A 19555-nucleotide genomic window follows, 5' to 3' on the forward strand; every position below is an offset into this window, starting at 1 on the left:
TTCCACCCTTTGTAAACATGCACCATGCAGTCATGAATGTATGGCTACACTGTTGTATTTCCGAGCAAAGATTTGGCATAAGGGAATCTGCTCTGTCTGGCTATACCTGCCAAACGAGTTTTTGTCTTAGTAAGGCAAGGTTTACAATCCGGAGCAGAGTAAAGCCAACAGTGGAGCCTAATTTCAGATGTCTGCAATATGTCAGTGAGGTGTTCTCTAGTTAAGCCAATGGCATACATACATTTTTCATTGGAGGAAAAAACAAACAACGGTTAGGCACATTGGTAAGCAATAGTCAGTGTTGGAGGTGGGTTGCTGAGGCCAGAGGGAAAAAGAGATGACTGCATTTGAGTGTTTGTGAATATTATGTTGATCCGTCCTTGTGACTGATAATCACCATTCTACATCAAAATCAGCCCAACTTTAATTGTGTTACATGGTGTTGTGTCGTCTTTCTTAGCCCACTGGATCTCCAGGTCCTACTGATTGTCTAGTGAGATCATTATTTTTGTGTCTCTTATTGTGTATAGCATCCTTGCATGTCTCCACCCTCAACGGATATGGGTTTTTGTACTATCAGTGAGACAATAGTTTTTGTAGTAGATCCTGAAGACAACAGCTTTTTGTGCACTTTTATTACAGATACAATGGCCTTGATACCGCCTCTGAGGTTACTGTGATGTAAAACCCTGTTCCTTTCTATTGCTAAAAACTGCTTCTGTGAGCCACATGGACACCAATATGTATCCCATGTTTGATGGCGCATATGAAAATAACCCGGAAGGAAGTAATCACTCAACGGCTGATATTCCAAACCTGGATATGGGAGTGACAACAACTGATATATCTGTAGGAAAATCAGGTTAGAGACTCCCTTTCACAAGCTATGATGTGTGACAACTCTGATAAAGAAGAAGAAGAGGTCCGAGACGGCTTGTTTGCGCTACCACAGGTGAGTCATATTTGATATGAGTGATTTAGATTTAACCAAATATATTCAGTCTTGGGCTCATCCGGAGGTCATGTGATTAGTGGACAATAATTGCTATGAAGCTTCCTTGAAAAGATCTGTGCCCTATACTATGCAGTCACAGCTTCCGATATACTCGAGCTTGTTCATATATGACATTACTCCTCTAATAGCTACCTAGCAGGCTACACCCACAATGCTGGAGCCCCAGAGACAAGCTACAAGAGAGCGTACTTTGAGGTTGATGAATCCGATATTCTCTGCGGGCATTTGCACAAAGTAGAGAATCAGAAACAGAGAGAGAGGATTTACATGTCATCAAAAGTGAGTGTGATTGTAATTGATTTGTGGTCCAAGATATTATGGCATTAATTTGTGTTCTAGCTTTGGCGGTGCATGCAGAGTGCACAAGCCAACCAAACAGAAATGGCTAGAGTCAAAGCCAGCATTGCTGCTGCATTGAAGGAACAGAAAAACAGGTATATGAGGAGAGAAGGGCAGGAAAAGATAAGATTTGAAGAGCTCCTGAGTCAAAGTATAGCACAAGCCAAAGCCAAGAAGACAGCTCAGCAGGGGGATTGGAAGAAAGAAATGGCAGCTCAATATTCTGAAGCATGGCAAGAAAAGGAGGAGACAAATAGAAAGGAAGCTGAAGCAAGAGCAGAGCGTGAGGAACAGCTGAGATTGTGACTAGAGCGGATGGAGACGGAGAAGGCTTGTGAAATGGCTGCCTTGATGCAGAAACTAGAGAATACTGCCAAGGAAAATGAGGTAAGTTTGCAGCTCAGTTGGTTGGAGCACTGCCATATATAGGCAGGCAGAGGTCCTGGGTCTAATCCCCGACTGGTCCACTTTGCTTTTATGCACTCCAAGAAGACTTGAAGTTTGACATGAACAGTGATACATCATTTGAGTGGGATTGCAAAATATTCCAGTACCTGCTGGAAGACTTTAAACAAGAGGCAATAGAATGGAGGCTCCCTGATGCTCCAAACAGCTATCTGGAGGATATTGTAGTAGAGAAGTTTTGTAGGATAAAACCATATTAGAAAGCGGCCCAGAGGCAAATCAATGCAGAGGATGAGCTTGAATTGTGGAACAACATCAAGAATAGACTGATCAATAAACAAGAGGATAGATTGATGCAGGCAAGAAAGAGGGAGAGAAGAAGCAATGTAAGCAACATGCCACTACTTATGGTGAATTACTTACTGAACATGAACAGGAATTTGAGCATAGAAAAAGGGCTCTGGAAGTGGTGATTGAGATGAAGGCACAGAATGGGGCACAAGATATTGCCATTTGGGAATGGCTACAAGATTCATTGAGCATTTGGGTGAAGATGACATGAGCTCAGAAGAAAGCGATGTGGACAGAGATGACGAGGGAATAGTGCAAAAGGTGTATCAAGTGAAGGTGATGTTTTGGTGGAAAGATATCGCAAAAGAGCTGGGTATAATCAACAAGACCAGGCTACAAGACAACAACCTGTACTCCCAAATAGGTTCCAAGCCTGCTAGGAGAGCACAAAGTGATAAAAATACCCTATCAAAGTGGGGCCCAGTGTGCGAGCCTCCTAGGGTTTTCTATGACAGTGATTGGTATGACAATCAGAGTGTCAGCTACCGCAAGTTAACACTAAAATTTTTGAAGGATAAATTCAGATGGTTTGAGGTTAATGAACAGGGGGTGACTTGTATGTAGGGGCATAACATACTAGTAAGCTCGTAGAATCTGTAGTGTTGAGTATAGACAATAACTACTTCATGGAGCTGAAAGATAGTACAATTGGGTTGTAAAAACCTCCCAATTGCAGGTGGATGTTGGTGGTGATGAATGTGAGTGAGGAGGGTTGAGGCAGATCGGACTCGGAGAATTGCCTGCATTGACCGCTAAAATGGTACAGACTGACCAGGTAAGAGTGTACAACTGGGATGTAAAATGCCCCAGTCATAGTACCAAGAACTTCGAGTGTGTACAACTGGGAGGTAAAAACCCCTCAGTTGCAGCACTGAATTGGAATATTGGCCAGTGGCCAATAGAGCAATAGGGTACTTGAGTTGGAGTTTGACATGGCATTTATGGTCACATGACCAAGTCACACTCGCCCACCTCTAGTTATATTCTGCCACTCAGATGCCAGTTCTACCTTCACCCTGTACCACCACCATCCTCAGTGTCTGGCATTTTTACACCTCAGACATATTTGAGACAGATGATCAAACATACCAAGTCTCTCTAGTCTACATCTGTGGTGTTCATACATCACAGACACCCTTGGAAGAACAATATTACCAGTGCCACTATGTGGTTGAGGAGCTCCATAAAAACAGTGATTCCCAACCACAACATCAGCCGTATCCACCCCATAAATTCAATCATCTAGTCCCAGCACGTGTAAGCATAAACTTGTGCTATCTATATTGGCTATTTTTTTTACTGTCGAAATTAATTGCAGATGTCAAAGTCAACGGGTCAGTACTTTGTCCATCTGGACAATACTCTCCAGGTGTTCACATCGCCTAATGCAGATTCTCTCTCCTATATTCCATCTGAAGAAGATGTTCTTAGGTTTAGCATGCACCCTTGTCAAACACTTGTTCCACGTTGGGCTTCAGGCACTTACTCTTACACCGGGTACACACCCATCAAAATCAAACTCACTGGCCCACTTCTCAGCTGCCTCATTCTCCCCTCCAAAATTCCAATAGAAAAAATTGACGGCCAGTGCTTCCTTACAAAAAACTTCTGTGCTTCATGGCTAAGATTTGAAGATGGCCTCTCTCAAGCAGCTACAGCCAATTCTTTGGCCCCTTAATTGCAAGACATATCCTTTCCTCAAAAGATTTGGCTATCTCCGAGGGCATGCAAATAAAGCCAAGGCTTCCCAAGCTGCCTTGGTTTCTTGTTTTGCTTTCTTTCCCTTATTTGGGCTGTGCTCTTTTGTTCTGGCATTGTTTAGCCGAGGCAAACACATAGAAGACCCACACCCTCCATGGGCTTGCGTGCTGCAGGACTCTTGTGGTGTCCATCCCAAATGGGTCAAAAATCTGCGCGCATCAGTTGTGGGTGACTTTTCCAAAACCATCAAATGGTGTGGTGTGTTTATGCAAGCTTCACAACCCTATGGCTGGATTGACATGGTCTCTACCGCAGTAAATGCCGGTATTCCAATATGGTTCTGCTATGGAATATACGGCCAGTCTCAATTACACCCCTCCAACATGATGGCTCCCATTCTCAAGTACTTCCCTTCTTCTCGTGCCGTGAATGCAGCAAAGGCTGATAAGGAGAGAATTGAGCAATCACAACGCAAGATGGAAGCCGTGTATACTGCATGCTACAACTATCCTGCAGATGTATACAAAGGCGATGAATTTTTGGAATTTCAAGTTGAAAATAGAAGCAAACAGAGGCCTGGAGAACATTGGAGATATTTTATGGCCTGAAGGAATGACAAAAATGCTATGCTGCGTGCCCGTGAATCTAGCCGCAATTGGTATCTGCAAATTGATATAGAGAAAAAAATGGCTGGCTTTCCAAAACCAGAGACGTGGGAGTGTCACTTTTATACGTGGAGTGTGGAGCATGATTGTGGGAGTTACTGGGTACAGCGGTGTATGCCATTTGATGTGATTCATCAGCATTGGCTGGAGATTCCGGATCAACACAAATATTACAACAGTTTCTCCCATTGCTGGGATATATGCCCAGACTTTGTGGTGAATCAGGGGCTAGAGGATGCAATCTTGGCTGAAGGTCCAATAGAGCAACTCAGAGGGCAGGTCCCCATATCATCTAAATGTTGTGACCAGATCAGCGCCTCTCTTTGTGAAGACCTGTTGCCAACTCCTGGATGCCAGGTGGCCCTGGGGCGTAGTGTACCTTCACCAGAAGATATCCTGCAATACCGCTACAGCTTCATGCCAAAAGATGATTTCTCAGTTAGTGATGACCAGGGGATTAATGTGGTGAAGTGGAAAGATGTAGGAGGTATATTGGGAGGAGATATTGGGTCTGGCATGGAGCCCCCAGGCTGGGCCGTCTCTGCATGCTATTTCACATTATCATATCTGTGTAACAACCAAGATATACTCTGGCGCACACAGGAACAACACTATAAAGAAGATGATGAGGGAGTGGTTACCCCTTAGAATTCAGAGAGTTAGTTGTGCTAGACAACAGGAGGACTCGCTGAGGAGTCTCCTGGATCTATTGGAGTTTATATACTACTACAGGGTTGTTTGTACATGTGTACTATACAGTTGATAGAGACAGTGGCTGATGATATCATGGGGCCTAGCCCGCATGGCCAGCTCCACTGTGTGAGAGAGTTGTGTCCAAAATAAGAAGAAAGGCAACGCGGCGCGAGAAAGGGGAAGTGCCGCCTGGCACCATGTGTGAAAGCTATAGTACAAGATTAAAGCAGAGAATAAAAGTAAAGGGAAAGTCCGAAAATTGTGTTATGTAACAATCTGTCTCTTCCTCAATACAAAATGGCTAAGGACGTCTTGCCACCTATTTGGGACATGGATACTTGTTCCCCTGACCACATCCGAGACCATGAATTCCCTTTCACAATCACTCCCATTTGTTTTGATGGTAATTTCAAAGATTGTTACTTATTTGGTCCTCACAACACAAACACATCTCCAGGATGGAAGATTTGTGGAAGCAACTCTACAGCCATCATGGAGTGTGTAAGGCACAGCTTTGGGCCCAGTTTGGAAGATATCACATTACAGCTTGTAGCAAGAGGGATACCATTCAACACTCTTTTACAAGTCAAAACACCTCCCGCTGCCGTAGTGACTCATTGTGTCACTCTAGGATATTGTAAGGAGGATTATAGACCAGATATTATTGATTACACCTGCTATGAGAATGTTTGCAACAAGCTTCTGCTTGGTAGTTGTGAACTTGTCACTTTGCTACAAGGTGGACTTGCATGGTGTTTTGCAGTTGATATTCCAACCCCGGAAGCGTCCTATCAGGACCCTCAAGTGATCCCGGGGAACCAAAGCAAGTCTTTTGGACTTCAGACAGCCGTTTTTTCATTGATGATTGTCTATCCCAGAATGAGCTGGATCTTATTTCAGTGATATATAATGTATACACAGGAAATGGCCCCCAGACATTGCAATCTTCATTGTGGCCAAAGAATTCAACTTTCATGGGGGAAGGTCTCAATCATGGCTTTTGGTCGTCCTCTGCTGAGAAATGGTTTTGTGCACGCTTAGATCACATCACCAACAATACTGCTGATTTAAGGGCTGTAAAGACATGGACAAACAGTATGGTTATGAACAGGAGATCTACTAAGGTCTTTGAGTGTAGTGACAAATTAGCCCACGGAGTTGTCTTGTTGTGGTTTTAAATCTTACTTAAATATCTATGCCTATGGTGTTGTATGCCAAATATGTGTTGAAAATTGTGTTTCTTGCTTGTCAGTGTATTACTAGATCAAGGTTGCCCTTTGTATGAGCTTTTGTTTTTGTTGCGAGTGATATCGTATCTTGCTTGTCAGTGTATTACTAGATCGAGGTTGCCCTTTGTATGAGCTTTGGTTATTGTTACGAGTGATATAATATAACCATGTCTAATTCCTCGAAACACCTATCTCTTATCTGAATCTATTGAGCACACTTTGACACATATTTCTCAGGCATTAAATTCTACAGCAGTTCAGGTAGGAGTATCTATCTGTCGTATGGAGCGATTGTAGGGCAACAGATACCCAGTGAGCGAACAACTATTGGCCGATGATTGGGTGACAAGTGGGCAATGCATTTCAAGTGTCTCAAAATATCTCATTTTGGCCCTTCCTTGAACGGCCATTAAAATACCTATTTTTCCACTATTGGAAAATAGGATAAAAAATGAGATATTTTGGTTTTGCGGTTATATTCGTTAAAATATCAAATTTTGTAGAGCTAGAAAACTTTCCATCAAATTTCAAACAATTTGAAGTGATTTCACATTGACTAAATTAAATATTCTGACTGCTCTTTAATAATGATGGAATTTCCATGAAAATTTGATGTTTTGATTAGTATTTTGATGTGGCTCTACATTCATTCTTTCATATAATCAAAATGCTGATGCAAAATTCAATGTTTCGTTTGTAATTTTCTATGTTATTTTGGGACAACAAAATTCTCCTTGCTGTGAAGCGCCAAGTTAATATATGCTGACTGACCTGAGAAGTTGACAATACCAACCTTCAAAAGCCATAGACGCGAGCTAGTGGCAATAAAATCCAGTAACATCCCACATAGGCCCCATCCCCATATTCAATCTGGAGGCCTTATCCCTCAGGGTCTTATCCCACAATATATCTCTTCCCCAGTGTATCATCCCACCATCCAGGACATGTCCTATATCATATCTTATGTGAAGGCCTCTATGAGCAATTGGTCTTATCCAAAATATGGGTAAGGGGCCTTGCTCCTCGGGGTACTATCTATCAATTAGTTTTAAGGACCAAGGTATTATCCCAAATTAGCTTTAGTCCCCACTATATGGACATAGACAATGGACTAATACCCTAAACACCTCTAAGGACCAAGGTATTGAGGGCTCTTAGCCCCATCTTTTTGGTGAAGATGATCAAGCTAAGAGCCCCCCCAAAATGGTCGCCTGAAGTGGTGGCTGATGATGTTATAGGGTGCAGCTTGTGTGATCAGCTCCACTGCATGAGAGACATGTAGTTAAGAATAAAGAAAAGCAGTGCAGCACAAGAAAGTGGAGTTTGTACAAAATAGCATGGCACAATGTGTGACAACTACGAAAGAAAGTTAAAGTGGAGAATGAAATTTTAAGGTCCAAAAATTGTGTATCGTAACAGGAAAGCGCTATATGATAATGTTCACTGATGGCTTCTTACACAAGTCCTATATCTGACTGTTAAAATCAAAAGATCAAGCCTTGTCAGTGGACACAAAATTTGAAGCATGGATTTTAAATCAGAAAAATGGGGCTAAGATAAAAAAATTAGGGTTAGATTAGGGAGGAGAATACATAAGTATGGAATTTAGCACGCACCTAAAAGAAACAAGGTACAATATGCAAGATAACTGTCTATAACTCCCCACAGCAGAATGGGACAGCTGAACGGCTAAACCACACAATCATAGAGCATACTCGGGCAATGCTGATCCAGTACAAAGCTACAGGTGACTAAAATTCATTTATCTCCTTTTATTTAGCTTATATATTACTCATATTTTCTACTCCTATATTCCAAGTTTCACCAGAAGTATATATGAAGATTTTGATGTTAAAATGAATACTCCTGGCATTCAAGGCACCTCTGAAATTGATAGGGAATTGTTATATTTTTATTAGTACTATTCTGAGGTCAGGACAGAATTTCACCAGGAGCTACTTGATTCATATTCACCTCCACCAATTCTTGCAATGTCCCACTAACCTCCACATAAATTTAATGCCTCAGAAAATTTCACACTAAAGCACTATGCTGCTTGAACAAAGTCTCAAGGAATAGTTTAGAGATATAGGCGGCATACTCAGGTTTTGCAGGAGGCAACTGGAGTAAAACTTCCCTGACAAACTTGAAACCACTTCAAGTTGATATGTGCCCAAAGAGTTGCATTGCCTATATAGGCCAGTATACAGACTTAAACTCCTGCCCATATGTAAGGGATAAATATTAACTTTGTATTTTCCTATGAAAATAATGACTAGGTAGTTTGTCAGTGATAAATGATAAAATGTCTACTGTAAGTACTCACCTCAGTCTGATAGTAAAAGACTGAGGTGTCAGGTTCCATAAACAAGTAGAAAAGTAGAAAAGGAAGATTCCAAAGATTAATATCTAAATAAGGAAAGTGTTTCTCACAGTTAGGAATGAGAAACTCGAACTAAAAAGGATGTATTGTATATAGGATCAAATCATAGGCTGAAAATGTATAAGGTTATTCTGTCATTGTAAGTAATATATTCAACAATAAAAAGTCTGGTGAACCACACTACAAAACAGGAACACCAAGGTCTCCCAAACTTAAAGCCCAGATGATGTATCTCCCTGTTATCAGCACAATCAGTGCACTATTTGCAAATGCAGAAATATTTCCAATTTTGAGGTATAGGGATAGTGATTTGCAAAAAGCCTTAAAATTAGTTGCAACAGCCTCTAAAGGAAGAACATTTTCTGATTTTTGCAATGCAAATGTATATCTCCAGGTTGTTACTGGAGAGGAGCTTAAGCCCTCACCAGGAAAACCTACCTCCTCGGAGGATCCAGAGATCACCTGGATAATTAAGGATGAGAAGGCACACAGAACCATCCAGGACCACATCTCTGATGCCCTCCTAATGAAGACTGGAGACCTCACCAGCTCCAAGGAGTTATTTGATAAACTTGTCTCACTCCATCAGACGTCCAACATTACCTCGGCCTTCTATTCATTCCAGCAACTGACCAAATTGTCCTGGGATGGGACATCACCTATCCAGGATCACATTGCGAAAATCCGGACAATTGATTCACACCTCTCCGGAATGAAACTAGGAGTTGATACCAAACTCATGGCCTTTGCTCTTTTCCAATCTCTCCCATGCACTCCTGAATGGCAAATATTTCAGTCATCCGTAATCAACACGATTGAAGAAAATAAACTTACCTTTGATGCAGTTGAGATCCGGATCACTGCAGAAGTTGCACGACAGTCAGGGAAGGCCCCTGGAGGTTCCAAAACAGCACTCAAATCCGAGGAGAAGTGGTGTGGCTTCCACAAAGCCAAAACATACAACACCTTGGAGTGTCAAACACTTCAGTCAGCCGGAAAAGGTCAAAGGAAGAAGGAAAAGGCAAATACGGCGGAGCAATCATCTGGATCTGACTCCGAGGAGGAACAGAGTCATATTGCATTGGAACATGTACATATTTCCAAGCCCCTTGCTAAACACATTCAAGCTTACCTTGTGTCGGAACCCAATAAGACCAAAACAACAATTATTATTGACTCCAGAGCAATATCCCACATGGTCCCTCACCGCTCCTAGTTTGAGCCAGGAACATACCATGTTCTGCATCCTCCGAGGACAATCAGTTTTGGGGATGAACCCTCTGTAAATGCCATTGGCATTGGAACAGTAATCCTACAAGCAACTGTTGGCAAAAAAGACTACAATATTGCACTGTCAAATGTCTTACTTGTGCCAAACTTCACGTTAGCACTTGTTTCTGTCCACAAACTGTCCAAAATGGGGTTATCAACACTTTTTCCAGCAGGGTCAAATGCTTGTGAAGTTCAGAAAAAGGAGGAACTTATCCTCACTGCGTTACACAAGCGAGGACTTTATCACATCCAAGCAAAACCCGAAATCAACCCGAGTCAGCTTTTGCAGCAGTAGATGTAAATTTATTGCACAGGAGAATGGGACACATTGGAATGGACCGCTTGCAACAAATGGTTACAAAAGGACAGCTCCAGGACATAGACACTCTTACCGGAACCCTGGAGTTTTGTGAACCTTGTGCTTTAGGAAAGATGAAGAAATTACCTTTCAAGTCCACTGGAGGAAACCGAGCCAAGCGCCCCATACAAATTGTGCACACAGATGTTGGAGGACCAATCAAACCAACTTCCAGGGAGGGTTTTTGGTACTGGATTATCATTGTAGATGATTTCTCCAAATTTCCATGGATATATTTCCTAAAACATAAAAGTGAAGCACTGGAACAATACAAGCAATGGAAAGAAGATGTCCAAACATTCTTCCGGACTTATTTGGGAGAAGAAAACTTCACTCCACTATACACAGAATTCCTCCAGAGCGATGGGGGAGGAGAGTATACTGGCAATGCATTCAAAAATCAACTCCGAGGAGATGGTGTCATCCAAGAAACTACAGCTGCAGATACTCCGGAACAAATTGGCATTGCAGAACGTATGAATCAGATATTGGCTACATTAGCAACCACTATGCTCCATGATTCCAAGCTCCCAAAGTCATTTTGGGTAGATGCCATGCAAACAGCTGCATATATCACAGCACGCAGCCCAGCATCAGGACTCCATGGAAAGACCCCATATGGAATACTGTTTAAAAGGAGAGTTGATCCAACTTTATTTCGCCCTTTTGGATGCCAAGCATATGCCTTGATTCCGAAAGACAAAAGGCAGGGGAAGTTTTACTCCAAGGGGTGCAAAGCCATAATGATTGGCTACACACATGGAAAGTAAGCCTACAAACTCCTAGACACTGAAAAATGGACTGTGTTTTCCAGTCGGCATGTCATATTCAATGAATCCGGAAAGGTACAAAAGGACGACACTGCTCCCTGGAACACAGACACTAGCACAGATCAGTGGGAGGGACTCATTCCAGAGAATGCTCACTATCCAGACTAAAATACATTGGAGGAGGATGATCCTGACCCTCGGATCCAAGATCCAAATGAATTGCAAATGGAACCACATCTCCAAGGAGATATCCCACAAGCAATGGAACCATATCAGCATGAAGATGTTCCGAGAGCAGTGGGAGCACCTGATCAGCTAAGACACCCTCCACAACAGTCTCTAAAACCAAGACCTGAACACTGGCCATCTTCAGAACGGAAAGCCAAAGTAGAGTCACAGTCAGTGGGAGGACAGCCCCTCAACATACAGCCAGCTGATGTGGAAAAAGTGCGGATACAGCTAAACAGCCTGTCCATTGGATCAGCTTCTGGAAGGCATCCAACACCTCCGAGGAGTGATTCAACACCTTCAGGAGTGAGTGGGGCAACACACACACAAATGTGTCTACTCCCTGGAGTACCTGCACAAGTTCCTAAAAGAGCAATCATGCCTGCTGAAGTCCTAGGAGTACGCAAAAGCAGTCGCCAGACCCGTCCTGCAGACAAAAACCAAGATTATCAAAGGATTCTAGATGAGGAACAGTCTCAAAAAAGAGCAGCATGACAACTCCATGGAGAAACCTAACACTCCTGAGGTCCATGAAGAAACATCTGATACAGAGGAGACATTCTTTGCTGGAATAGAAAGTACCGGTCCATCTAACACAGACCTTCCAAGGACACCAAAGGAAGCCTTATCACGTCCGGATGGAGAATTTTGGAAGTCTGCCTTGGAGGAGGAACTCCTAAGTCTCAATACTAATGCAGTATATGACACTGTTCCACTTCCAAAGGGTGTGAAACCTATCACATCAAAACCTGTGTTCCGGATCAAGTTTGATCAAAACGGAAACATTGAGAGATACAAACTCCGGATTGTTGCATGAGGTTTTACTCAAAGGGAGGGGATTGATTACCAGGAGGTTTTTGCTCTGGTTGCAAACTTAGAGTCAATCCGAATTATTCGAGCCCTGGCAGCAAAGTACGACCTAGAACTTGATCAAATGGACGTATCCACAGCTTATCTCAATGGAGAACTTGAAGAAGAACTGTACATGCTTCCTCCAGGGGGTGTTCCTATCCAACCTGGATACTGCTGGAGATTGAAGAAATCCATCTATGGGTTAAAACAAGCTGGATGTACATGGAACAAAATTTTTGTTTGCAAGCTCCAGGAGCTCGGTTTCACAAGAGTAAATGCAGAAACATGTCTCTATGTATTTCGGGACAACAAACAAATATGCTTTGTTGTTGTCTATGTAGATGACCTCCTCCTAGGAGCTTCATCCTGAAAATTTATGGATATCACAAAAGCCAAACTCGAATCCATATTCAAAATGCGGGACCTTGGAGAAGCAAAATACATCCTCGGAATAGAAATCCAACGTGATCGTTCAAACAAAACAATATCCCTATTGCAATGCCAATACATTGACACAGTCCTGGAGCGTACTGGAATGAAGAACTGCAAACCAGTATGGACACCAATGGCCCATGGATCAAAACTCCTTGCAAATGCTCCAGGGGAAGATATTGTGCAACACGAGATGCATATTGAAGGGCGTCAAGTGTCATACCTCTCAATTGTAGGCTCCCTCATGTATGCCATGCTCGGAACCCGCCCAGATATTGCCTATGTTGTTGGAATACTAAGCAGGCATAGCTCAGCTCCAAGGAGCCATCACTGGGAAGCTGCAAAATGTGTCCTCCAATATCTGAAAGCAACCAGGGACATGGAACTACAATATGATGGCACGGATGTCTCCATGGACATGGATTTCTATGGATATTCAGATGCAGATTGGTCTGGAGACCCAAACACGTCTCGATCAACATCAGGGTTTGTCTTTATCACCATCCAAGGAGCAATCTCCTGGACAAGCAAAAGACAAAGCATAGTAGCTTTATCCTCCACGGAGTCAGAGTACATTGGATTGAGCAATGCTGGACATCACCTTGCATGGCTTCGGACATTTTTTGAAGAAATTGGACATGCTCAAAATGGACCTACAACATTGCACTGTGACAATCAAGCAGCTGTCATTCTTACACGAGATCCACAGTTCCGTGCTCACACAAAACACATTCAACAGAAATATCATTTTATCCAAGATGATTTAGTATCAAAGGGAGAGGCAGTAATCAGATACGTTCCTACAGGAGATATGGTTGCAGACATTCTCACTAAACCCCTCACTCATGAAAAACACTGGAAATTCTCTAAAGCTATGAGACTACGGTTGCACTTGAGTGGGAGTGACAAAACCGGATAAACCCGGTCTCTGCCGAAGCAGCCATTGTTCTCCATGGAGCATAGCCACCACTCCATGGAGTAACCATTGTACTCCTAGGAGTCATTATACTGTAGCGAGTAGCACCTCCGACTATAAGTAGTAGGGGGTTTAGTATAGGAATACCTCAGTCGTTTCTATAGCCTCTTGGGCAGCGGCTGAGGTATGTTACATTACATTTATTAGAGATCACCTTAAACTAACATCTATTGTAGTTTCACTTAGGTAAATAATAAAAGTTGTTTCTATAGCCTCTTGGGCAGTGGCTGAGTTTCACTTAGTTTTATTACTGGATACATGCCAGCTGCTCTACCAATTGAACTATATAGCCAAAATAATATAATATAGGATCTGAAACCTATAAAGCATTGGTATGTCAGAGTATATTCTCACAACATTAAAAGAGATATTATAGCTGCTACAGCTACATGATAATGTGGGGTGACCAATATGTATTGATATTGGGGTGCCATGCAAGAGGCCTATGTGTGAAAACCCCTGGAACACAAAGTTAGGGATGCCTGGGCCCTCAGTCTTTGACATAGGGGTCCCTAATGTACACAAATCATCATCAAAAGCTGGAAATTCAACGCCAGCAGTGCCTGAACATTGAAACCAGGATATAGGTAGAAAAGAAGGGCTTGTTTTCAGTGTCGGTGCTCCACCTGTGACAGCTCATTTGCATGTTACAGCCAGTACTGGAAAAAAAATTAGCTAGTGGCTCTGCCACATACTAGATATGGCAACTCCTGCCACAAATATAGGTGATCCATTTGATGACACTTCCACTAGTACTTGTATTCTGCTATATCCACGTTAAATAGAAGTATCCAATTTTTTTCCATTTTTTTGCCAGGACATTAATCCACAAAGCTACAACTGGAATCTATATGAAATTCTCATCCAATATTTTATAGCTGAAAATCAAAAATCAGGACCCCAAAAGCATATAAACAAGTGCAACCCTGGGAGTGAATGTCAGTTGCTGCACTTTTGGTAGCCCTTATTTTGAATCACTTTTTTTAAATTTCTTTTATTTTCATTATGCCCGTCGTACTATTTATCTTTTTATTCTGATCATTTCATTGAATCCCTTTAATCCTTATATTTTTTTCCTTTTAGGCCTTTTTGTTAGAATTAAGCCACATATGGTGGCCATTGTGGTTAAGACTTGGTTTAAACTAATAAGTCCATCAATGACAGATGAATAATACAATAGGAATAACAAGAATAAAAGAAATAAAAAGAAAGTGATTAAAGTGATGACAAAAAAACATAAAACAAATAAATAAAAAAAGATTAAAAAGATTAAAGGGAATAAACAGAGTTAACAAATTAAATTGAATAAATGGAATAATGAGAATAAGAAAAGGGGTTGAATGAATTAAAGGATTAAAAGGAATACTGTAACAACCAAAGTTTTGATACTCTGGCACAAAACTCAGATAGGCAAGTGTGAGGGAAAGAGGAGTGGATAAACTCCTTAAGGTAGGACCAAGTTAGTTGTGGGTAAACAATAGGAGGACTTGCTGAGGTGTCTCTTGGATGTATTGAGGTATTTATACTAGTACAGGTTATTTGTACATCTTGTACTATACAGTTGATAAAGCAGTGGCTGATGATGTCATAGGGCACAGCCCGTGTGACCAGCTCCATTGCATGAGAGAGTTGTATCTAAAAATAAAGGAGAACCGCACACATCAAACTCAATAGAATTAATAAATTAAATCAAAAAAAATCAAAAGGGTTTAGAAGGAATGACTTTGTGGAAGTCACACCACTTCTTCTTGGACTTGAGTGCTGATTCAGAACCTCCAGGAGCTTTTCCTGACTGTCGTGCAACTTCTGCAGTGATCCGGATCTTAACTGCATCAAAGGTAAGTTTATTTTCTTCAATTGTGTTGATTACGGATGACTGAAATATTTGCCATTCAGGAGTGGATGGGAGAGATTGGAGAAGAGCGAAGGCCATGAGTTTGGTATGGACTATTAGTTTCATTACGGAGAGGTGTGAATCAATTGTCCGGATTTTCGCAATGTGATCCTGGATAGGTGATGTCCCATCCCAGGACAATTTGGTCAGTTGCTGGAATGAATAGAAGGCCGAGGTAATGTTGGACGTCTGATGGAGTGAGACAAGTTTATCAAATAACTCCTTGGAGCTGGTGAGGTCTCCAGTCTTCATTAGGAGGGCATCAGAGATGTGGTCCTGGATGATTCTGTGTGCCTTCTCATCCTTAAGTATCCAGGTGATTTCAGGATCCTCTGAGGAGGTGGGCTTTCCTGGTGAGGGCTTAAGCTCCTCTTCAGTAACAACTTGGAGAACCTTTTCTTGATGTAGCTTTGAGATGATCCAGAGTTTCCATATCTAGAAATTGTTGGGTCCAGTGAGAACTGGACATGCAGAGGTATCATGTGCTATGGTCATGGTTTTGAGGTTGCCGTTTCAAATGAGAATTGTTTCCTGTGTAGCTCTTGTGCCACTAGGGCTTAAAACCTAATAAATCTAAGTGAAACTCAGCTGCTTCCCAAGAGGCTATAGAAACAACTATTAAGAACAAAGCTTGAAGGAAGTGTCTAGCCACTTGCTGAGAGCAATCAGGGACTGGAACTAGAGTCCAATGTGAGTAACTGTATTATTAGAGAGTATGACAGGTATACAGTACCTAGAGTCCAATGTGAGTAACTAGAGAATAGGAAGCATTGGACTCCGCAGTACTGTCCGAAGTTTTGTAAACAAAGGTAAACAAAGCAGCCACAAAGGCGAAATAATAGAGAACACAATCAATAGTGAATGATAGAAGAATAGATAGAGAAAGGAATGAAAATATATAGGTAGCACAAAGGTGCAGAATCACCAAAACTAACACTCCCCCCTGATGCTGCACCTCCCAAGCATCAGCTCCCCCCTGATCTAATAAGTCCCATCATCTTCCTGAACACTTCCACTTTAGGCTTGGCAAGAGCCTTGGTCAACAAGTCTGCAGGCATTTCAGCAGTGGGAACAAAGGTAGGAGCAATCTGCCCAGAGTCAACAACATCTCTCAACCAATGCCATCGCAGATCAAGGTGTTTCATCCGACCATGGTGCTCAGGGTTCTTGGATACAGAGATGGCAGATTGGTTGTCAATATGAAGGGTGGAAGGAGAGGTGATAGGATAGCCCATTTCCTTCAACAAATTTCGCATCCAGCAGATCTCTTTGCCAGCCTCAACAGCAGCAATGTATTCTGCTTCAGTGGTGGACAGAGCAACAATGTTCTGAAGCTTGAGGCTCCAGGAGACAGCACCAGATCCCATCTTGACAATATAGGCACCAGTAGAACGACCAGAGTCCTTGTCACCACCATGATCAGCATCAGAGAAAGTGGTGAAGAGTTCAGTGGAATTGGGATCAGGACCAAGGACAAGGGAATGATCAAGGGTGCCTTGCAAGTAGGGGAACAAGTGCTTGACAGCGCTCCAGTGAGTAAGACCAGGATTAGAGTTATATCTGGCAAGAACTCCAACAGTGTAGGCAATGTCAGGACGAGTGGTAGTGGCCAGATACATCAGAGCACCAACAGCAGCAAGGTAAGGAATGTCCTTCATCAAAGCAGCATCACTGGATGTTTTGGGAGACATGTCCTTGGTGAGGCGCAAACCAGGATCCATGGGAGTGGACACAGGCTTGCAGTCCTTCATGCCAAAGCGCTCCAGAATGTCCAGAGTGTACTGATGTTGGGAGAGGGAGATGGTGCGATTACTTAGGTCTTTAGTGATGGAAATGCCAAGTAAATAAGAAGTAGGGCCAAGATCACGAAGCTTAAAGTGCAGGGAGAGGTCCTTGACAGCTTGGTCAAGTGCAGAAGTAGAAGTGGATGCCAGTGTCATGTCATCAACAAAGACAGGCAGGATAATGCGCACATCAGCTCTGTTAAAGACATAGATGGCAGAGTCTGAATAAGTACGCTTGAATCCGAGTTTTTCAAGCACAGTGTGCATCTTCTGGTTCCACATTCTGCCTCCCTGCTTTGTCCCATAGATGGCCTTGCTCAACTGGCAAACAAGATTGCGAGGACCCTGATGGAATCCCTCTGGCTGATGCATGTAGACCTTGACATCCATGACTCCATTCAGGAATGCATGGGAAATGTCAATGGAGCGCAAATGGAGGTTGTGGATGGCTGCAATGGCAAGGACAACTCTGATGGATGATATGCGGACAGTAGGTGCAAATATTTCGAGGAAATCAAAGCCAGGGCACTGGTTATAACCTTTGGCCACATATCTGGCCTTGTAGCGCTCAACAGTGCCATCTGAGTTGCGCTTGATCTTGAAGACCCACTTGCCACCAATAGCATTGACTCCAGGAGGTAGTTCCACTAGTGACCAAGTACCATTGCGCTCATGAGCTTGAAGCTCTTCCATGGCTGCCTCTCTCTATTTATCTGCATCAGGACACTTCATTGCATCTGCAAATGACCTAGGCTCAGCAGAGTCTCCAAAGTGTGCCACTTCATCATCAACTGCCTCAGAATCACTGTCATCACTCTCAATGGCAGGAGTAGGTTGTCTGTGTTGAAGCCACCATGGTCTAGGTGGTCTCCTAGCCCTTACAGGGCGTCTCAGTGCAATAGGCAAGTCAGGAGAAGGTGAGCGATGAGGAGGGTGATTTGGAAGCTCAGGAGGTTGATTCACAGGTGGTTTTGCATCAAGGTCCAAATGAGGCCCATTGTCAGGCAATGGCTGAGGCTGCTGAAGCGCAGCTGGTGGGCCCATATCTCCCCCTGGACCTGGTGCAGGGACATCCTCAATCAGGCCCAATGGCATGGATAGTGAAGGTGGAGTGGGAGGTGGAGGCGGGACATTGTTAGAAGGCCTCTTCAAGCCAGGGAAGTAGCGCTCATCAAAATCAGCTCTGTCAGAGATAACAGTGCGCTTGGTGGTAGGATTGTAGAATTTCCATCCCTTGTACCCCTTGGGGTAACCAATGAACACACATTTCTCCATATGAGAGCCAAAGACGCCTCTTTTGTCCTTTTGCACATGCACATAGGCAGTGCAGCCCCAAATGCGAAGGTGAGACATGTCAGGCTTGCGTCCATACCACAACTCAAATGGAGTGGCATGGGCCACTGCATCAGTGGGACACCTGTTCCAGACATGCACCAAAGCAGACAGACATTCACCCCAGAAGCTGTTAGGCAATGCAGACTCTGATAACATGGCAGTGATACGCTCAGTCAGAAGTCTGTTTGCTTGCTCTGCCACACCATTCTGCTGAGGATGATTCCTGGTGGTATGCTGTCTGACAATCCCATGGTCATCTGTGAATTGCTCAAATTCCTTGGACATGTACTCTCCCCCTTTGTCATCACGCAGAGCCTTGATTTTACACTCCAATTGAGTCTCAGCATAAGCCTTGAATCTCTTGAAATCATCAAAGACATCTGACTTGGCCTTGAGAGGCACAACAACACGGAATCGACTGTGATCGTCAATGAAGGTGACCCAGTAGCGATAACCAGAGAATGTGGGGGAAGAGACTTGGTGTACATCAGAATGGATGAGGTCCAAAGGATGAGCAGAGCGAGTATCAGATGAGGGGAATGGATTGGCATGCATTTTGCGAGACAAGCACGGTTCACAGACAGGATCAGGAGCAGCCTTGGATTCCAGTGTAAGCCCAGTGACCAGATCTCTCTGTATCAGTCTCTTGACATCAGCATGATGGTGGTGAGCCAATCTACGATGCCAGAGCATCAAATCAAGTGGTATAGTCGCAGTAAAATGTCCCAATTCAACACAAGCAGCAGTAGATCCATCAAGGAATGCTGCATTGTTATCATTGATAGTTGCAGTGAACAAGAGAGTGTTGTCACGCATAAAGGACATGGAATGAGACGAAATAGTGACATTGAAACCACTTTGACGAGTTAAATA

At 43.0% G+C, this 19555-nt stretch overlaps 1 protein-coding gene across 1 annotated transcript; it reads left to right on the plus strand.

The window, feature by feature from the left end:
- Window positions 1-1396: 1396 nt before the first annotated feature.
- On the plus strand, window positions 1397-3788 carry SERLADRAFT_434145 (uncharacterized protein; the record flags this gene model as incomplete). Its single annotated transcript, XM_007314392.1, has 4 exons — window positions 1397-1637; window positions 1665-1741; window positions 3242-3367; window positions 3429-3788. The coding sequence occupies 4 exons, from the start codon at window positions 1397-1399 to the stop codon at window positions 3786-3788; spliced, it is 804 nt and encodes a 267-aa protein (XP_007314454.1).
- Between the last annotated feature and the right edge of the window lie 15767 nt (window positions 3789-19555).

The sequence above is a fragment of the Serpula lacrymans genome (assembly GCF_000218685.1).
Source record: "Serpula lacrymans var. lacrymans S7.9 unplaced genomic scaffold SERLAscaffold_3, whole genome shotgun sequence".
NCBI classification, from domain to species: Eukaryota; Fungi; Basidiomycota; class Agaricomycetes; order Boletales; family Serpulaceae; genus Serpula; species Serpula lacrymans.